At 50.7% G+C, this 18,508-nt stretch overlaps 1 protein-coding gene across 1 annotated transcript in view; it reads right to left on the bottom strand.

Moving 5' to 3' along the window:
- FGD5 (FYVE, RhoGEF and PH domain containing 5) overlaps positions 1-18,508 on the bottom strand; it is a 110,524-nt gene that overhangs the window by 30,895 nt on the left and 61,121 nt on the right. The window contains exons 4-8 of the mRNA XM_046664857.1: positions 17,695-17,753; positions 17,552-17,582; positions 1,759-1,919; positions 1,330-1,486; positions 623-710 (exon numbers count right to left, since the gene is read on the bottom strand). Of these exons, the coding sequence (XP_046520813.1) occupies positions 623-710; positions 1,330-1,486; positions 1,759-1,919; positions 17,552-17,582; positions 17,695-17,753 (496 nt within the window). The remainder of the gene's footprint in view (positions 1-622; positions 711-1,329; positions 1,487-1,758; positions 1,920-17,551; positions 17,583-17,694; positions 17,754-18,508) is intronic.

Genomic DNA, 18,508 nt, shown 5'->3' with positions numbered 1-18,508 from the left:
TTCCCCGGGCAGAGTGTGTGGAGAGGGAAGGAAAGTGGACTAGGCCTGAGCCCTGAGGAACACTGACATTTACAGGACGGTGGAGGAAGAGAGGCCGTCAGCAGAGACAGAGGAGGAGCCGTCAGAGAGGTGGGGGGAGCCGGGTGAGGGCTATCACAGAAGGGCTGGGAGGAAGGGGATTTGAGAAGCAGGAAGTAGCGACTGGCAAAGTCACAGAGACGGCCAGCAGGTTCAGGCAGATGTCCACTGGTTGGGCCACAAGGAGGGCTGTGGTGACAAGGCAGCTTTAGTGAAATGAGAGGACACATGCTGAGACGGGAGAAAAACGCAGAGCGGGAGGAGCTGTTGAGTTTTGTCTTAGGACAGGAGGGGCTGCAGAAAGACACAGGAGGCGGCCGCTGGCGTGACGACGTGTCCAAGCTGGCAGCAGGGGTCCAAAGCTCAGCTGGGGGAGAGGTGGCAGCAGGGTCTGGCACCTCTGGAGAGGCAGGAACTGAGAGCAATTCTCTGCCCCTTCCAGCCAGGAGGGGAGACCGTGGTCCTACACCTTGCCCGTCACCCCCGCCCTCCTCAGGTGCCGCCCCCCGCGCCCCTCCGTGCCCGAGACTGGCCGGGGGCCCACCTGTGAGGAGCACTTGGTACTGGAAGAGGCGCTGGACCACCCGGAGCAGCCGGTGCTTCACGTGCTGGCCGCCTCCCTGCAGACTCCGCTGCTCCCGAGAGGGAATGACAAACCTCCATCAGAGACCCCTGCCGCCGGGCACCGGGCTCACGGCACCCCACACACACTATCCCCTCCATACCTCTTCCTGGCCAAGCTGAGCTTCTCCCCATCTCCAAAACCAGGTTCCCCTCCTCCAGGAGGGCCCCCCAGATAGCGCCGCCCCGCTGCGACAGTTCATGCCTTCAGGCTGACAGTCTGTGCTACAGTCAGCAATAAGCCTCTCCCAGCCCCTGCTTTGCATCTAGTGTTAGTAACAGAAAAAAGCCGCCCATCTTTCTGCCCAATAACTGGATCCCCAGTTGGTGGCCATTTGTTGGTCACTCCCATCGCTAGGGTCTCAGCTTGCTTTGTGCTTTTCTACTGGGATAGGAGAATGACCACTAAACCCCCCATGGCTGGGGCTCACCAAGTTGTCACTGATCACTCAACAGGGGATGTTCTGGGTTCTCCCCACTGCTGGGTCACCCTCTCTTCCCCCAGCCAGGTCTTCCCCTCTGCCCATCAGCCTCAGACCCACCTAGAAACCCTGATTTGCATTAGGCCCCTTGATACCCACCCGACCCCTGCATCCTTCGAGCAGGTTCTCAGAGGACCAGGGGACCCACCTCAAATTCTCGGACGGCAGCTGCCAGCTGGGGGGAGTGGAGGCAGTGCTCACTGAGCAGACTCAGGGACCTGTCGAACTGCAAGATGTGGGTGGCGTGGTGGTCAAACCCCTCTTCCCGGGCCAGGAAGACATCGGCCACCTTCTGCTGGCCTTCCCTGCAGCCAAGAGGGAGACGGGATGGCGAGAACTCAGCCTTGTGACCAGTCGGCACAGTGTTAGAGGGTGACTGCTGGAGTCACGTCCCTGGATGGGGATCCCAGCTCAACCCTCCCACACATGTTTTACTTCAGGCAAATGACCTAACATCTCTGTGCCTCAGCTTCCCAAGCAGTCAAATGGAGACACCATTTCATGCAGTTGGGTTCTGGACCCCTCGCCCCACCCTCCAACACAGCAGAAGTCGGGCAGGAATCTGGGGAATGCTCACCAGTTCAGCAGCCTCTCCTCCAGCTCCTCCAGGATCCCCTGGTGCAGGTCATGGATCGCTGGGAGCTCACTCAGGCTGTGCCTCAGCTCTTCCCTGGCCGACACGTCCTGGCCCTCTTGGTCCATCTCATCCAAGGCTCTCAGGACGGCTTCGTGGAAATCCTGAAATCCCAATTGGCCCATTACCCACAGTCCTCCTTGGCAGTTTCCCCTGCGGCCCTGGAGCCCTGACCTACACACAGGCAGCGTGGGCCTGAGGCAGCGTCTGCAGACCCAGCATCCTCACCTGTAAAACCAGGGTGGTAACATGCACCTGGTGACCACAGGCAACTGACGCCCAAGGAGACCTGACAACTGCAGGCACAGAGTAGGGCTCACAGGGCTTAAAGGCTCCTTCCTCCCCCTGCCTAGGGGGACTTGGGGGCTGCCCAAACTCTACAAGACGGCTGAGAAGCTGAGTAATTCCTTCTGTGAAGAAACAGAAGCTCTTGTATTACAGTTAGCCCTCTTTGAAGAGGTTCACGTGCTGTGTTGTTTGAAAGCAAAGTCTAAAGGAATCACAGGCATGCCCTCCACGGTGTGGCAAGCAGTCCTAGAAATGGTGACGAGCTGACTGTGTACAAATATTCCTGTTGTAGTGCTAAGAAATCAAGAAGAGGCACAAAGCTGTTTTCCCACCCTAACGCAGCTGCATAAAAAATGAATGAAGAAAAAGGCTAAAAGGAAATGGAATAAACTGCAAACAGTGGCTGTTTCAGGGTATGGAATTAGGAATGATTTTTTTCCTTCTTATCTCTGTTTTCTAAAACTTCTGTACCATGATCAATTACTTTAAAAATTAAAATAAGGTTAGTACACATTAAAATTACAAAGAATGTAAGACTTCTTCCTCACAACAAAAATATTTGATTTTCAAATACACTTGCTCTTACATGAGGTCCAGTTCTATAGTTTTAAATGCAAGGACTATCCTGAAACTACCCTGACCTGCGGAGCAAGGCGCATCGGGAACATCAAAGTCATGCGGTCCAGCCCAAATCAGGAAGGTCAAGTCACCTTTACAACATTCAGAAAGGACGATCACTCTGCCTGCTTGATCGCCTCCCTGACAGGGAACTCATTACTGGACAAGACAGTTAATTCCATTGCTGAATAGTTTTTACCACTAGAAAGTTGTCTTTATACAGAGACCTGAAACGGGAAAGTGCTGAGAGGATGGGCAGCCCTTCCTCCAGGAAGCCCTTATGGTCTCCTCCCTCCCAGTAAAAGAGTATGGGGGGGTAGGGGGGGCTAGAGGTGACAGGAGAGGAATAGGAAAAAAGGCAGGGTGGTGGGACAGGGACAGAGAAATGGAAAGAGGGAAAAAGAAAAATGATAAAGGAGATTAGGAGGGGAGAAGGGAGGGAGAGAGGGAGACAAGGAACATGAGGCAGAGATGAGGGAGCCACCCCGTGCTCTGCCCCCGGAACATCTGTAAAGAGGCCGCCCACGCTGCCAGACAGGGGACAGCAGATGTGGAGGCTACAAAGGTCTCCACTTCCTGAACACCTCATCCTGTCTGGTGCTGACCTCCTGTAGCCGCAACCTGCTCTGCCGGGAACCGCAGGGAGGACAAGGGGAGGGTGGCCCACGCTGGCCTGCAGTCCCGAGGACGGAGGACCAGCTGGTTCCTGCCTGCAGCCACCCCTCTCCAGCCCTCCCCAGCCCCAGTCTGGTGCAACTGGCAGGTCTGGGGAAACCTGCAGCGCCCTCACTAGGTCAGAAACTCTTCAGGACTGAATCCTGAACTGATGAACGGATTCTCTGGGCTGAGGCACGTGCGTCCTCACGTGGAGCCCACACGCTTGAGCCGTAATTAGAAACCGAACCTCACAGAGCCTGAGCGACCCGGCCCTTTCTGAAAGCACAGTTTGGAGGGTAGAGGAGGGGAACTACAGTGAGAGCACACTTGGGCCGGGAGGGCAGCCAGAGGGTCTTCTTTCTGCCCACGGCCGGCTCTGGGGCACGGGGGTCCTTCCGAACCTCAAGTGCCACTTTCTCTGCTGACATGGGGCAGGAGGGTCCTCCTCCTCTTTCCTGTGAGTCCCCATGTTTAGGCTGCAGCCCCCAGCCCTGCAGGGTCTTCTCAGCCCTGGCATCCCAGAGAGAGAAAGAAAACATCCTGACAAGCACCAGAATCTCTCTTACTTGGGCCACTGGTTGACAGGAGCTTGCAGTGCACCCTCTCCTCAGCTCTGTGCCAGGGCCAAGCCCAGCTGCACCGTAAGGGTAGCTGCGTGACCGTGGGCAAGCTGAGCCTCAGTTTCCTCATCTGTAAAGTGGGGCTAACAGTACCACCAAGTGTAGCATAAGGCCTCATATCTAAAACTGCTTTGTAAACTGTAGAGCGCTATTCCCATGGCAGTTATGACCATATTTTAGACATGACATCTTCAGAACAGGGCCAGTTCTGTTTTGTTTCCTGCTATTTCTAAAGTCCAGCAGAGTTTGTGACACAGAGAATTTTATAACGCTTGCTGATTGACTGATAGCAGGACCCTTACTTAACAGAAAAGGGGAGTAAGTCACAGGGGAGTCAAGACCAGAATCGAGTCACTGTGATGCCCAGACCCAGAGCCCCACAGAAAGAGGGGGAGCAAGGGAGAGAGAGAAGGAAGGACCAAGCAAAGACGAGACTGACGGTCACATTTGCATCACCCTCCAGGGAGCTTGGACAGTAACTGCTCTGCAAGCTGGCTGCTCATCTGTAATTAATTCTCACTAAATGGACTCAGTCCCAACGGGTGGGATGGCCATCACCAACATGACTCATTTCAAAAACTGGAGCATAATCAGAATTGCCACAAACATCCGTTCTTAAAGCTCGAGCATCAGCTGGAAGCGCTGAGTGCCAGCCGCACCATCCCTCACTCCCAGAACGGTTTCCGCTGTCTCAATAGTTCTGGCCATCATCGCACCTGGGGGTCCTGGCGTTCACCTCAGAGGGAGGCAGGAGGAGGAAGATACTCAGCCTTCATCCCCTGATTCATTCAACAAGTATTCCGAGTGCCTACTCTGCACCAAGCCCTGAGTGGGGAGAGGGAGCAGGAGAGACTCAGTTCTTCCCTGGAGGAGTTTACAATCTGGGGGAAAAGAGATGAGCAAAAAGATGATTTCAACACAGCAGTGCAAATGTGGCGGTGGGGAAAAGCACAAGGACTGTGGCAGACCACAGCAGGAAGATGTGGCTTAGCTCTGGGAGGGAGCCAATGCCTACACTGAGAAAACAGGGGGAGTTTTCCAGGCAGCGGGGACAGCATGTGCAAAGAGCTTGAGCTGGCAGAGGAGCTGAGTTCAGCATGGTTTGGGTGCAGTGTGTGTGTGTGTGTGTGCACATGTGCGTGTGTATACCCTGGCAAGAAGTACACGGAATCGGAACATGATGCTGCTGGAGGGTCAGGCATGGGACCCATTCCACAGGGCCCTGTAGGCTTTTTAAGGGACTTGGGTTTCATCCTGGGGTGACAGGGAACCACTGAAGGTGCTAAGCAGGGGAACAATGTAGGCAAACATCTGTCTTAGAAAGTTCACTTTGTTAGAAGAAACTGGAGGTGGCCGGAATGGGAGTGAGACCAGTGAGAAGGCCGTTGCAGCCGTCCAAGAGAGCAGGAAAGAGCCAGGACTGGACGACGGTCATGGGGATAGAGAGAGTGGATGGACTAGAGACAATACAGAGGAAGAACTGACTGGCTCCGGTGCCTGCAGGGTCCAACCCAAACCCATCTGAGCACCCAAGGCCTTCCCGATCTGGGGAACCCTCACCCTATCACTTCCCCAGCTCTTTGTGGAGTCCCTGCGCCAACCTTATAGGGTCCTGGAGAACAGAGACGACTCCTCATCTATGTAGACAACTGTCTGTGTGTGCGCTGGGGAAAGTCACTTCATCTCCACGGAGCCCAATTTCCCCAGCTGCAAAATGGGGATACAAATACCTTCTTCACAGGGTTTGTGCAGATTGCCTTCTGTCATGTTTCAGGATTATTTGTTTCTGTGTCTTCCTGTTCCCTACACTGAGTTTTACTTCTCTGTATCCCCAGCGCCCAGCCCAGGGAAGGCACTCAACAAATAACACCAGCCGACGTTTACTGAACACTCCTGCCATGCAAGCCATCCTGTGCTCAACACGTTACATTCATTTTCTCACTTAACCCTCACAACAACCCTATCCCTTTGGCATTATTATTATTTCCATTTTACCAATAAGGGAGTTAGGCCCAGAGGGATTAAGTAACTTGCCCAAGGCCATCAAGATGGCAAGATTTGAGCCAAGTGGGCCTGATGCCAAAGTCTTACTTTCTCCATTTCTCTGTACAATTCTTCATTTTACAGACGGTCCAGACAGGCAGGTGACTTGCTCAGGTCAAGGCAGGAGACTAGAACTCAGATCTCCAGAAGCATGGCCTGGCTCTCTGTCTAACCTCAGAGACCCTGGGGCAGCCTGGTGGACAAGCCCCAGTGTAAGAACCACCCCTCTGCCTCTGGCGGCCAGATGAGTCTCCGGGCACTCACAGAGTTCTCAGGTCCCCGCCCCAGGCTCGCCCACAGTGGAAGCGGGGACCTGACATTCAGGGACCTGCTACCCTGGCCCCTTTTCCCCTCCTCCGAACCCACTACTGAGTTTTTTGGGTGGCACAGCATCTCCATTCTCCGGGCTGGACAGTCAGTAGGGGGCCAGAATGTCTTCCTCTTTGCAAGCGGTCAAACTACCGATGTCGCTGCTGAAAGTCAAGTGGACTTGCTGGGATCCCATTTGGCCAAACGCACACCAACTTCAGCCATGACCCACCCATGTCCCAAACACACACCGGCAGGCTGCAAGCTGCCTAGCAGACTTCACTTGGCCTGGTCCATAACTGGGGGTACTTGGGAACCTTGAAAATAGTTCTCTATGGGGCAGGCAAGACTTCTTAAACTATACAAAAAGTACTAACCATACAGGAAAACAATAATAAATTGGACTTCCTGTTACAAGGCAGATATGGAGAAAGGGAATTTGGTTGTTCTATGTACTACTCCTAATCTCGCTACTTCTCTGTAAAATTGAAATTATTTTTAAATAAAAGGTGAAAATCATTTGAAAAGTGAATAAAATAAAAAAGAATAAAATGCTGAGGAATAAATTTAAAAGAAGCATAAAACCTGTACTCTGAAAACAACAAAACATTGTTGAAAGAAATTAAAGAAAATCTAAGTAAATGGAAAAATGTCCCATGTTCATGACTTAATATTGTCAAGAGGTCAACAATGCCCAAGCTGATGTACAGATTCCTCTCAACTCCTATCGAAATCCCAGTTGCCTTTTTTACAGAAACTGACAAGCTGATGCTAAAATTCATAGGGAAATACAAGGGACCCAGAATAGCCAAAACAACCTTGAAAGAGAAGAAGAAAATTGGAGGACTCATACTTCCTGATTTCAAAGCTTACTATAGGCTACAGGAGTCAAGACTATGTGGTACTGGCATAAGGACAGACACACAGATAAATGGACAAGAATTGAAAAATCCAGAAATAAACCCTCACTTTTATGGTCAAGTGAGTTTCAATAAGAGTACCAGGAAAATTCAATGGGAAAAATAGTCTTTTCACCCAATTGTGCTGGGACCTTTGGATATCCACACGCAAAAGAACGAATCTGGACTACTCTACATCACACACAAAAATTAACTCAAACGGGTGAAAGTCTTAATCTAAGAGCTAAAACTATCAAACTGTTAAAAGAAAATATAGGAGTAAATCTTTGTGATTTGGGGCCAGGCAAAGCTTTCTTAGATATGACACCAAACGCAAAGCAACAAAAGAAAAAATAGATAAACTGGACTTCATCAAAATGAAAACTTTTGTGCTTCAAAGGACACCGTCAAGAGAGCGAAAAGACAACCCGCACACTGCGAGAAAATATCTGCAAACCACATCTGATATGAGGCTTGCATACAGAATTACAATAAAAAGTCCATCAAACAAACGGTAAAGGATTTGAAAAGACATTTCTCAAAGAAAATATACAAATGACCAAAAGAACATGAAAAGATGCCCAACATCATTAGTCATTAGGGAAATGCAAATCAAAACCACAGTGAGAAACCACTTCACATCTGCTAGGATGGCTATAATAGAAAAGACATATAACAACAAATGTTCCAAGGACGTAGAGAAATTGGAACCCTCATACTATGATGGTGGGAATGTAAAATGGTGTAGCCACTTTGGAGAACAGTCTGGCAGCTCCTCAAAAGGTTAAAGAGTTACCATATGATCCAGCAATTGCACTCCTGGGTAAATACCCAAGAGAAGTGAAAACATATGTGCACATAAGAATTTGTACATGAATGTCCATAGCAGCATTTTCGTGATAAACAAAAAGTGGAAAGAACCCAAATGTCCATCAACTGATGAATGTGGCATATCCACATGATGGAATATTATTTAGCCATGAAAAGGAGTAAAGTACTGATACATGCTAGATACAACATGGATGAACCTTGAAAACATTATGCTGGCGAAAGAAGCCAATGACAAAAGACCACAAATTGTACAATTCTGTTTACCTGAAATGTCCAGAACAGGCAAATCTATAGAGACGGAACTAGACTGATGGATGCTGAGGGGAGGGGGACGGGGTGTCATAGCTCAGGGGTCTGGGGTTTCTTTGTGGGGTGATGAGAATGCACTAACATTGATTGTGGTGATGACTGCACAACTCTGTGAATATACTAAAAGTCATTGAATTTTATGCTCTAAATAGCTGAATTGTATGGTATGAGATTTATATCTCAGTTAAGCTGTTAAAAAAAATTGAATAGGGAAGCCACAAATTGGGAGAATATTCCCAAAATGCATATCTGAAACTGGACTGGTGTCTAGAATATTTAAAGAACTCCTATAAATCAATAATGAAAAAACGGACAACCCAATTAAAAAATAAGCAAAGACACTTTCCAAATGGTTAATAAACAGATGGAAAGATACTCAATTTCATTAGTCATCAGGGAAATGCAAATTAAAACCACAACAAGAAACCACTATACAATCACCAGAATGGTCGTGGTTACAGACTGACCATATCAATCTGTTGCAAGCCTGAGGAGTAAGCGATGCTCCCCCACGCTGGGAATGGGTGTGATATTGCTTCCACCGCTCTACAAACCAGTTTGGCAGTTTCTAATGAAGCCAAATCTATGCTCACCCTATGACCCCACAGTTCCACTCCTAGGTAAATACTGAGGACAAATGAGCGCACGTGTTCCCTAAAAGACACGTACAAGAGCATTCATAGCAGCTTTATAACAGCGCAAGCTGGAAACAACCCAAATGATCATTAACAGGAAGACACATACACCAACTGTGGTATAGCCATACAAAGGAATACTAATATCCATGAAAACCTGGACGAGTCTCACACGTTATGTTGAGCTAAAGACGCCAGACACAAAAGAATACATAATTCATGATTCCGTTCACAGGAGGTGCAAGAACAGGCTAAACCACTTGAATGTGATGGAAGGCAAAACAGCGGCAACCTCTGGGGGATGACACTGACTCGAGAAGCGCAGAGAGGCATCTTCTGGGATGACAGGAATGCTCTCTGTGGGTGGTGGTTACAAGTGTACACACACGCTAAAATTTGAGCTCTATCCTTAAGATCTGTGCACTTAACTGTAAGTTACAAAACATTTTTAAGAAAGGAAAACAGCGGCCACCCTGGTGGTGCAGCGGTTAAGTTCACACGCTCCGAGTCGGGGGCCTGGGGTTTGCCAGTTCAGATCCTGGGTGCGGACCTAGCACTGCTTGTTGGGCCATGCTGTGGCAGGCGTCCCACATATAAAATAGAAGAAAATAGGCATAGATGTTAGCTCAGGGCCAGTCTTCCTCAGCAAAAAGAGACAGATTGGCAGCAGATGTTAGCTCAGGGCTAATCTTCCTCAAAAGAAAAGAAAAAGAAAAAGAAAGGAAAACAGTTCTCTGAGGCTCCTTGGGGAAGGAGTAAAAGCAAGGCCCCCCCCCCCCCCCCCTCCCCCCCCACCGCTTTCACTCTCCTCCCAACCCACTGAGGCCCCTCCTGCCCTCATGGCCAAGTTAAAGTCCTTGGCCTGGAGTTCATGGCCCTTTAGGAGCTGGTCCAGCTCACCTCTGCAGCTGACGGCTCATTCCCTTACACCAATGGTCCTCCAAGCCAAGTGGGCATCAAAATTCCCTGCTGGACCTACTCAACCCCAGAACGCTGGGCCCCGCCCCCGAGTTTCCACTCAGTAGGTCAGCCCTGGGGCTGGACAACTGCCATTTCTTCCAAGTTCCAGGAGGTGGTGCCGCAGCTGTCCCGGGGCCACGCTTTGAGAAGTGCTGCTTTATATGAATCCTCTTTTCCAGCCTCTGTTCTGTGCTTCTGGCATCTGATCCATATCTTGCTGATCTTTCAAAGCTGTTTCAAATGCCACCTCCATCACAAGGCCCTCCTGGATTACTTCAGCAGTCACAGTTAGTCTAAGGGACTCAAGTGTCCTACAGCCTCCAGAAATCTGGGTCACAGCCAGAAAGGAGTCACCCCAATCTCAGAATGTCTCTGAAGTCTTATATTTTAGCTTAAAAATTAATGTATATTTTACATTATTCCCCAAAATATAGCCATGTTCAATTTAATTTATTTAAAATTATGCACCTAGAGCAAAACAGAGGTTCTTAGAAAATGTGCTGTGTCTATCCTGTGGCCTCAGGTATTCCCTGGGCACCTACTGCACCTGGGCAGGGTTACAAGCATCCCAGCCTGAAAAGCAAACACTTTACAAAATATTGCATTGTCAAGCTATTTACTTATTCTGCACGTTTGTCGTCTTCCCTCCAACCAAGCAGAGAGGAGACCGGGTCTCCTTCACTTTTGCTGTCACCCTCAGATCCACCCAGCTTTGCTCACAACTGTGCTGAATCCATGCCTGCTACTTCCACCCTAGCTTCTCAGGTCTAGGTGCAAACGGGAATCCCCTGGGGAGCTTTGCAACACCCGATGGCCATACTGCACCCCAGACAATTAAATACAATCGTCTGGGGTGGGACCTGAGCATCCACATTTTTTAAAGCTCCCAGGTCCCCATGCACAGCCACAGTTGGGGACCAGGGTCCTAGAGGGTGCTGGCTGCCAGGGGGCAGGAAGTCAGAGTGCTGGAGCTGAAGGGACCTTACAGGACCATCTCTGTGAGTGTCATACATTACTGTCCATCAGTATCGCTTGGAGGGTTCATTAAAACTCAGACAGCTGGGTCCCACCCCCAGAGTGTCTCAATTAGCAATTGTGGGATGGGGTCCAAGAGTCTGCCCCACAAGTTCTCGCAAGCCCCTCACACTTAATAAGACCCACACTGAACTCATCATCTCCCCCCACGCCTAGCCAGCAAGCCAGAAGTCTGGGGTCAGCCTGGACCCCTCTCTGCCTCTCCCGCACCCCACAGTCAGTCAGTCAACAAGCACATAGTCCTCAAATCTGCCGGCAGCTCGCCAGTCCACCGTCACCTATCGCTGGAATCACCCAATGCCTCCCCAGGGACCTTCAGGGGATCAAACCCAAACCCCGCCACAGCTGTCGGGCTCTCCCTGCTCTGCCCCCACCAAGCTGGCCTCAGCTCTCACCGCTTTCTTGCTCACAAGGCTCCAGCAGGCTGAGTTTCTTTCAGTTCCCAGCATGCCACTCTCTAATGGCCTCTGGGGCTCTGAACGTGCTGATCCTTTTGCCAGGTGCAAGCCTGCCTGCCTGCTGCCCACCTGCTCACTCCTCCCCATCTCTCAGTCTCAGTTTAGACACGTTTCCTCTAGGAATCCTGCTTTGGCTCCCAGGAGCCCAGGGAGAGTGCCTCGCCTGAACCCCCCAGCCTTGGTGTGCCCCCCCCCCCCCCGCCACTGTATTATTATTGTTCCTCTTCACGCCCATCCCCCTTCTAGACTGTTAGTTCCTGGACGGCAGGGACATCCCCTTGTTGCTCCTCAGTACGTCCCCAGTACCCGGCACACAAGAGGTGCTCAGGAAATATTTCTGACTGAAGAAGTGGTTGGATGGCTGGAAGGCGTGGCTCCGCCATCACTCACTCATCAGATGTCTACTGAGCACTGACAGTGTACTGGATATCGCACCACTGGGGACGGACAGTCAGGCTCTGCCCTCAAGGGGCTCCAAGCTCAGCGAGGGACATGGACAGTAAACAAGCCCCTAAAAACAGCCCCAAGACGTAAGACGCAAAGCTGACAGGACTGAAGAGAGAGACACGTAATTCAAAAACCATAGCTGGAAACTTCAATACTCCACTCTTGGTAATGGACAGAAGGACGAGAAGAAACTCAGCAAGGATGCAGAAGGCTCCGGCAGTGCTATCAGCCAACAGGTCTAAGTGACCTCTGCAGGACAGCCCCAACGAGCGCAGGAAACACACGCTCTTCAGGCACATTCCACAGGCGTGGAACATTCTCCAGGACAGACCGTATGCCAGGCCACGAAACAAGCCTCCATAAAGCTCAAGGATTAAAACCGTACAAAACACATTCCCCAACCACAATGGAATTAAATCAGACATGAGCAGCAGAAGGAAATTGGGGAAATTCACAGATCTTTGGAAACTAAACAACATAATTTAAAGTAACCCATGGGTCAAAGAAGAAATCACAAAGGGAATTAAAAGTATTTGGAAATGAATGAAAACGAAAACACAACGTACAAGTTAACAGACACGTAAGTTAGATAATTTCAGATAGCGAGAGGCGCTACGAAGAAGATCAGATGAAGCCTGAGAGAGAGTGCAGAAGAGCCAGCAGAGCTACAGGTCTGGCCCCTACCACCGGCACCTTGGCCTCCCCATGGGGAGAGCACGGCCCCGCCCCTTGCCTCCAGGCCTGGCCATGGCACTTGCTCTGGCCAATGGGATGTGGGCAGAGTGAGGATGTGCCAGCTGGAGCCTGAATCGTAGAAGCCCTCTGGTGTTTCCACCTGCTCTCCCTCCACCCCAGCGGGAAGAGCCTTCCTTTGGTACCTGCTGCCCCTTCAGCCCAGACCCCACACATGAACACACAAGAAGCACAGCCACTGAGCTGAACCCAGCTTTGACCTACAGTTGACCCAGCTTCCCTTGCAACTAGAAGTACCCAAGGAGATGGAAGTTGAAGTTGTCAAGAACAGCTTTCAGAAAATCTTTTTCAAGGGGACTAACTCAGCTGGGAGCATGACCTTTTCATTTTCCCTTTTTCCTTCTTCCTGCCTGGGACATGGGTGTGATGGTTAGAGCTGCAGAAGCCATCCTGTGTTCATGAGGAACCTTCAAACTGGATGTAGCAGAAAGACAGATGGAAACTTTCGCTCCTGAGACTTTGTGGAGCCGCCAAACTTGACCTGGATTTCCTACTTCTGGACTTATTCCACATGAGAGAATCACCTCTAAATTATTTAAGCCACCATAATTGGGTTTTTTTTTTTACCAGCAGTCAAACATAACTCTTAACTGACAGAATTATTAGGAAAGGCTTCCATGGTAGATTGTATTTTTGCAAAATGGCCAGAACAATATCTCTTATCTCACGTGGTCTTTATGCAATGTGAGCTTGATACGCCTCCCCTTGTATGTGGAGACTATGTCCCCTCCCCTTGAACTTGGGTGGACCTTTGTGACTGTCTCGACTAGCAAAACATGGTGGAAGTGGTGCTACGTGACTTCTAAGGCTAGACCATAAAAATGCCACGCATTTCCTCCTGGCTGTCTCTTGGGACACACACTCTTGGAACCCAGCCACCATGCTGTGAGGAAGCCCAAACTTGCCCATGCAGAGACCACACAGAGAGGCCACAAGTAAGTGTTCCAGCCAATAGCCCAGCTGAGGTCCCAGACAATAGCTAGCATCAACCAACCAGCCGTGCCAGGTGATTCCAGCCCCTGGCCCCTAGTCACCTCTAGTCCTTAAGTCTTCTCCAGATCTTGCAGAGCAGGGACATGCTCACCCCATAGTGCCCTGTCTGAATTCCTGGCCCAGACAACCTGCAAGCTCAATAACCCGGTTGTTTTAGGCCACTAGGTTTTGGGGCACCACATCTTTGAGAAGGTGACACTTGAGCAGAGAGCAGAATGAGGAGGAGGAACCAGCTATGAGAAGATCAGGGGTAAGATGTTCCAGGAGAGGGAAGAGCAACTGCAGAAACTGTACTGCGAACGCATTTGCAGTGTGTGAGGACCAGGAGGAAGGCCAGTGCGCTGGAGCGAAGAAGAAGAAAGCGGCAGAAGGTGATGCTGGAGAGGCAGACAGGATAGATCACGTGGGGCCTCTCAGGTGAGGGAACTTCTCCTGCGCCATCAGGCAGACTAGCTTCTGAACAGGCCTTCAACACCTTAGCCCAAAGGAGGGACCCAGAATTTTCAGCTTCTGCTAGGAGAGGGATTTTTGTTTAGATGAGAAAGCAGGATTGAAGGCGCCCAGGGGCCATATCTGTTCAAGGTCTCTAACAACTCACCATATACAAGGAAAAGCATAAACCCCTTAGCCTGGTAGTTTGGGAACTTCTCAACTTGGTCCGGACCTTGTTTTTGGACCCATCACTTGAGCTCAGATTCCACTTCCAACCTCCCTTTCCAAACTTCTCCACGTTCTCACCCCACGTGACGATGCGGCACTCTCCAGACACATCGCGTGCCTTCAGGCCTGGGAGTGCATCCATGTTGACCGCCTGCCTCATGTGCCCTTCCAATCACCATCCTGGCCTGACGGACTCCTCCAAAGTCCATCTCAGTGACACTCTTCTGCCAACCTTCCTAAATGCCCCAAAAGGGAACAAGTCTTTCTCCTCACCACGCTCCTGCAGATTTTGAACAAAACTACACTTGGGCAAATTATGCTTACCACAGAGTAGCATAACTGTCTGTTCACGTGTCTATTTCTCTTTCCCACCTCCATCCTTTCCCCCAACAAAAAACAGAGCCCTATTCAAGGGCAGGTTCTGGGCCGTTTTCATCCTGGGGCTCCAAGGCCTATCTCAGTATCGATGGCATTATAAACATCCTGTGATATTCCATCCAGAAGGAATGAGTAACTTGGATGGATGGATGGATGGATGGATGGATGGGGAGTTTGATGAATGACTAGACAGATGGATGGAGGGGTGGATGAATGGATGGGTGGATGGTTGGTTGCTTTGGTGGATGGGTGGATGGATGGATGCATGGATGGATGGAAGGATGGACGGATGAATGAATTGATGAATGGATGGGGAGTCTGATGAATGACTAGATGGATGGATGGGTAGACATTTGAATAGTGGATGAATCGGGGTGGGGGTGGGTGAGTGGGTGTGTGGATGTGCCATAGATCCACAGATAGATGAGTGGGTGAGAGTTTGATTACACAGATAGATGGGCAGGTGGATGGAGCCATTTACAGATGGGATGCTGGAAGGATGGGAGGGAGTCTTTAAACCAGAAGTCAGTAAACTTTCTGTAAAGGGCTAGATAATACATATTTTAGGTTTTGTGGACCACATATGGTCTCACTCATATATTATTCTTTGCCTTCTTTCACAAACGTTTAAAACATATAAAATCCATTCTTAGTTAACAGGCTATACAAAAACAGGAAATCAGGACTCAGGTTTGGATGACCAGAACGTTTAGTGACCCCTGTGTTAGCTCTGTCTACTATTTGACAAGCACTGAGCTGACTCCCAAACACAGAAGGCCAGAGGCCACGGCCTCCCCCTCAACAGCAGTGTAATGGAGCCAGGGAGTCCTTTGGCCAGGGAGGTTCAGAATGCACAGTCGGCCCCTCCCCATCACTGGGCAGCCTTGGGATTTCAATAGCAGCAAATCTCTAAGAAGAAAGTCTGAGAGAGAACCTGCCAACCTTAGTAATCAGAGATGGATCCAGGGGGAGTGGTGGAGACGTCCCAAAGCCTATGGGCCTCCTTTAGACTACTGCCCCTGGCGAGCACTTGGAGTCACAATGGGGCATTTCTGCCACTTCTATCCCCACAAGCACTGACGTCATAAATGCAGCTCCAGACCACAATTTCCTGCAACTAGCTTCTGAGTGGTGATTCTTACGGGCTCTTTTTTTCTCCTCAGGATATTATTATGGATTACCAGCAGCTTCAGCATCTTTCCAACTGGCAGGAAGCAGTGCAAACACAGATGGAAGTTTCCCGGTTAAAACCCTCTTCACAAAGTCATAAAACAAAAAAGCCCAGCCCCTCTGTCACGCTGCCAGCTCAGAAGTGAGTGAGAGAAGGAAATGGGAGAGTGACTCTTCCTGCCCTTGCTAGAGCAATCTTTTAGGTGGAAAGGTGGGGTGGGGGGCATATTTCAGACCCACGGACATCTGGGTTTAATAACACACACAAAGATCTCGACAAAATGAGGGTTGGGAGCGAGGACCAACCCTGTTCTCTGTTCTCCTGCTGGGGACCTGGGTGCCCCTGCTCACATGACAACATGACACCAGGGTGATGTCACTGACGGGGATCTCAGCTGGATTCAGCAGGAGGCCTGGCTTGGGGCCAGGAACTCCAAAGGCAGTGGGGAGGCATGGTTAACACGTGATGACACGACCACGGTGCCCGGGGAGGCAGCAGACCCAGGTGTTCATCCTGGCTCAGCCACTGTGTGACACTGGCCAAGTCCCTCCCTCTGGGCCTCCAATCCACCACTGGCAAAATGTCCAGGGGGGACATTCCTGGTTCTGACGTTCTTGGAAAGACCTGGTGAGCTATACAAAGCAGTGTAGAATGAGTGCTAAACTATGAGGCTTAGAGAGCTGCAAATGGTTTAGAGAGCTCAGAGGCACAGGCAGCCATCACAAGGACCTGAGGTTGCTGAGCCTGACACGTCCCCTCACTTCCCATGTCTTTGCTGTACTCTCTTCCCTCACCCCTCCTGTGACCTAGCCTGAACGTCACCTCCTCAAGGAAGCCTGCCTAGATTCCCTGAGGTTGTCAGTCACTCCCCCCGTGCTCCAAATTATTCATTCACTAATCTGCCTCCTTCGCTGGCCAGAGAGTTCCTGGGGAAGGGCCCTGGCTGTTCTGACTCTCCATTCCCAGCTCTTGTCACATAGCAAGTTTTCAAAAAATGTTTGTTGAACTGAATCAAACTGACTGCAAAGGGAGATTTTCCAGGCTGTCTTGTCACAGGCCTGTGAAGGGTGACAGTGCCTGATACCCAGGCAGTCCCCAAGTCTAACCTCCTTTCCTCTGAAAGTCCAGAGGATTCTGTCACTGGCTCAGGCATTGTTGCCCCAGTTCTAGGGGGACTGGGAAAGCCTCTTGACACCCCAACCGCTGTGTCACTGTGCAAACCCATCACTTCCTCTGTATGGACCTGAACATACGACATGCGCACACACATGGACACACGCACGCATGCATGTGCACCCCACACACATTCACACGCACACTCACACACATCCCTCAACTTGCACACACAGCAATGACTCAGAACTGCATCTGTTCTCCTTCTGCCTTACTCAACTAAAGGGCTGAGGAAACTTCAAGCATCCCCCAGAAACCTCAGCACGTCCCCCATTCACCCCTGGGTGGGCAGGGAGCATACCCACAAGAGCACGGGGCTACTGTCCCCGCAGCGCAGGAATCAGAAGACGGACTTCCCTGAAAAGCCCCGGTGAACACTCGCCTGCCGCCAAGCCCCCGCCCGTGGACATGACCTCTGTCTCCTCATTGCGTCCCTGCCTCTTATATCACAGCCTGTCAAAGGGCAATTCGCTCTGGACAATTAAAATGATTAACTCACCACATGTAAGTGCTGGAGCATCTCCACGTATCTGCGGAGGGAAAGAGGGTTGAGTCTGCGTTAATTCCCGTCTTGTATAAGCCCGGGAGGGGTGATGTTCTGTTAACAAGCTCAAGGCCACCGGCAGCTGCTTGGGGACTCACGCTTTCTCTGAGGACAGCAGTTCCTGTGCGATGACATGGGCTCTGGACTGTCCTTCCACCTGTGGGAGGAAAGAGAGCCATCAGCAGGGGCCACATCAGCGGAGGCAGCAGAAGGGCGACTCAGCTCTGCCCGAGTCAGGTTTACAGCAGGACTCCACGCCGCCGGAGACAATCCACCACCGTCTCAGCCCACTTCCTGGCCCTCGCTACCTGTGTGACCCACCCCGCTGCACCTCGGTCTCCTCGTCTGTACATGTGGACAGTAAGAGCATCTGACTCCGAAGGCTGTCGAGCTGATGCTCAGCATGGTGCCTGACACACGGTGCTCAATAAGTGGCCACTATCGTGATGGCCTCCACCCACGGCCCAAGCAATCCCAAACAAGCTGTAATTCTCCTGCGTAGGGTGCTCTCTCACCTCCTGCATTTGTACACACTGTCCCCTCAGTGTCCTTTTCCCCTTCTCTGCCTGGCTAACTCCCAGTTATCCTTTAAGACACAGCCATGGTATCTGTCACCTCCTCCAAGGAACCTTTCCTGGTCCCCTCTCTGAATTGGCTGGGTTAGGTATCCTTTCTGGACATCCCTCTCAGGACACCAGTTGTGTCTCCCCGCAGGGCAGGGACCACAGATTTCACCTCTGCACGACCAGTGCCCGGCATATGGTAGGTTCCCTTCTGTTGACTGAATGAGCGAGTGAAGGAATGAATGTTCATTCCATTTTGGAAGCACTGAGTCCCCTGGCTGACCCCAGGAGTTGCGCAATTTAACCCACCTAAGCCCCAACTTCTGCACCCGCAAGACCTGAGAATAAC

Source organism: Equus quagga, chromosome 1, assembly GCF_021613505.1.
Source record: "Equus quagga isolate Etosha38 chromosome 1, UCLA_HA_Equagga_1.0, whole genome shotgun sequence".
NCBI lineage: Eukaryota > Metazoa > Chordata > Mammalia > Perissodactyla > Equidae > Equus > Equus quagga.
Note: the sequence above shows the minus strand (reverse complement) of the source record. Positions and strands in the feature narration are given on the sequence as shown.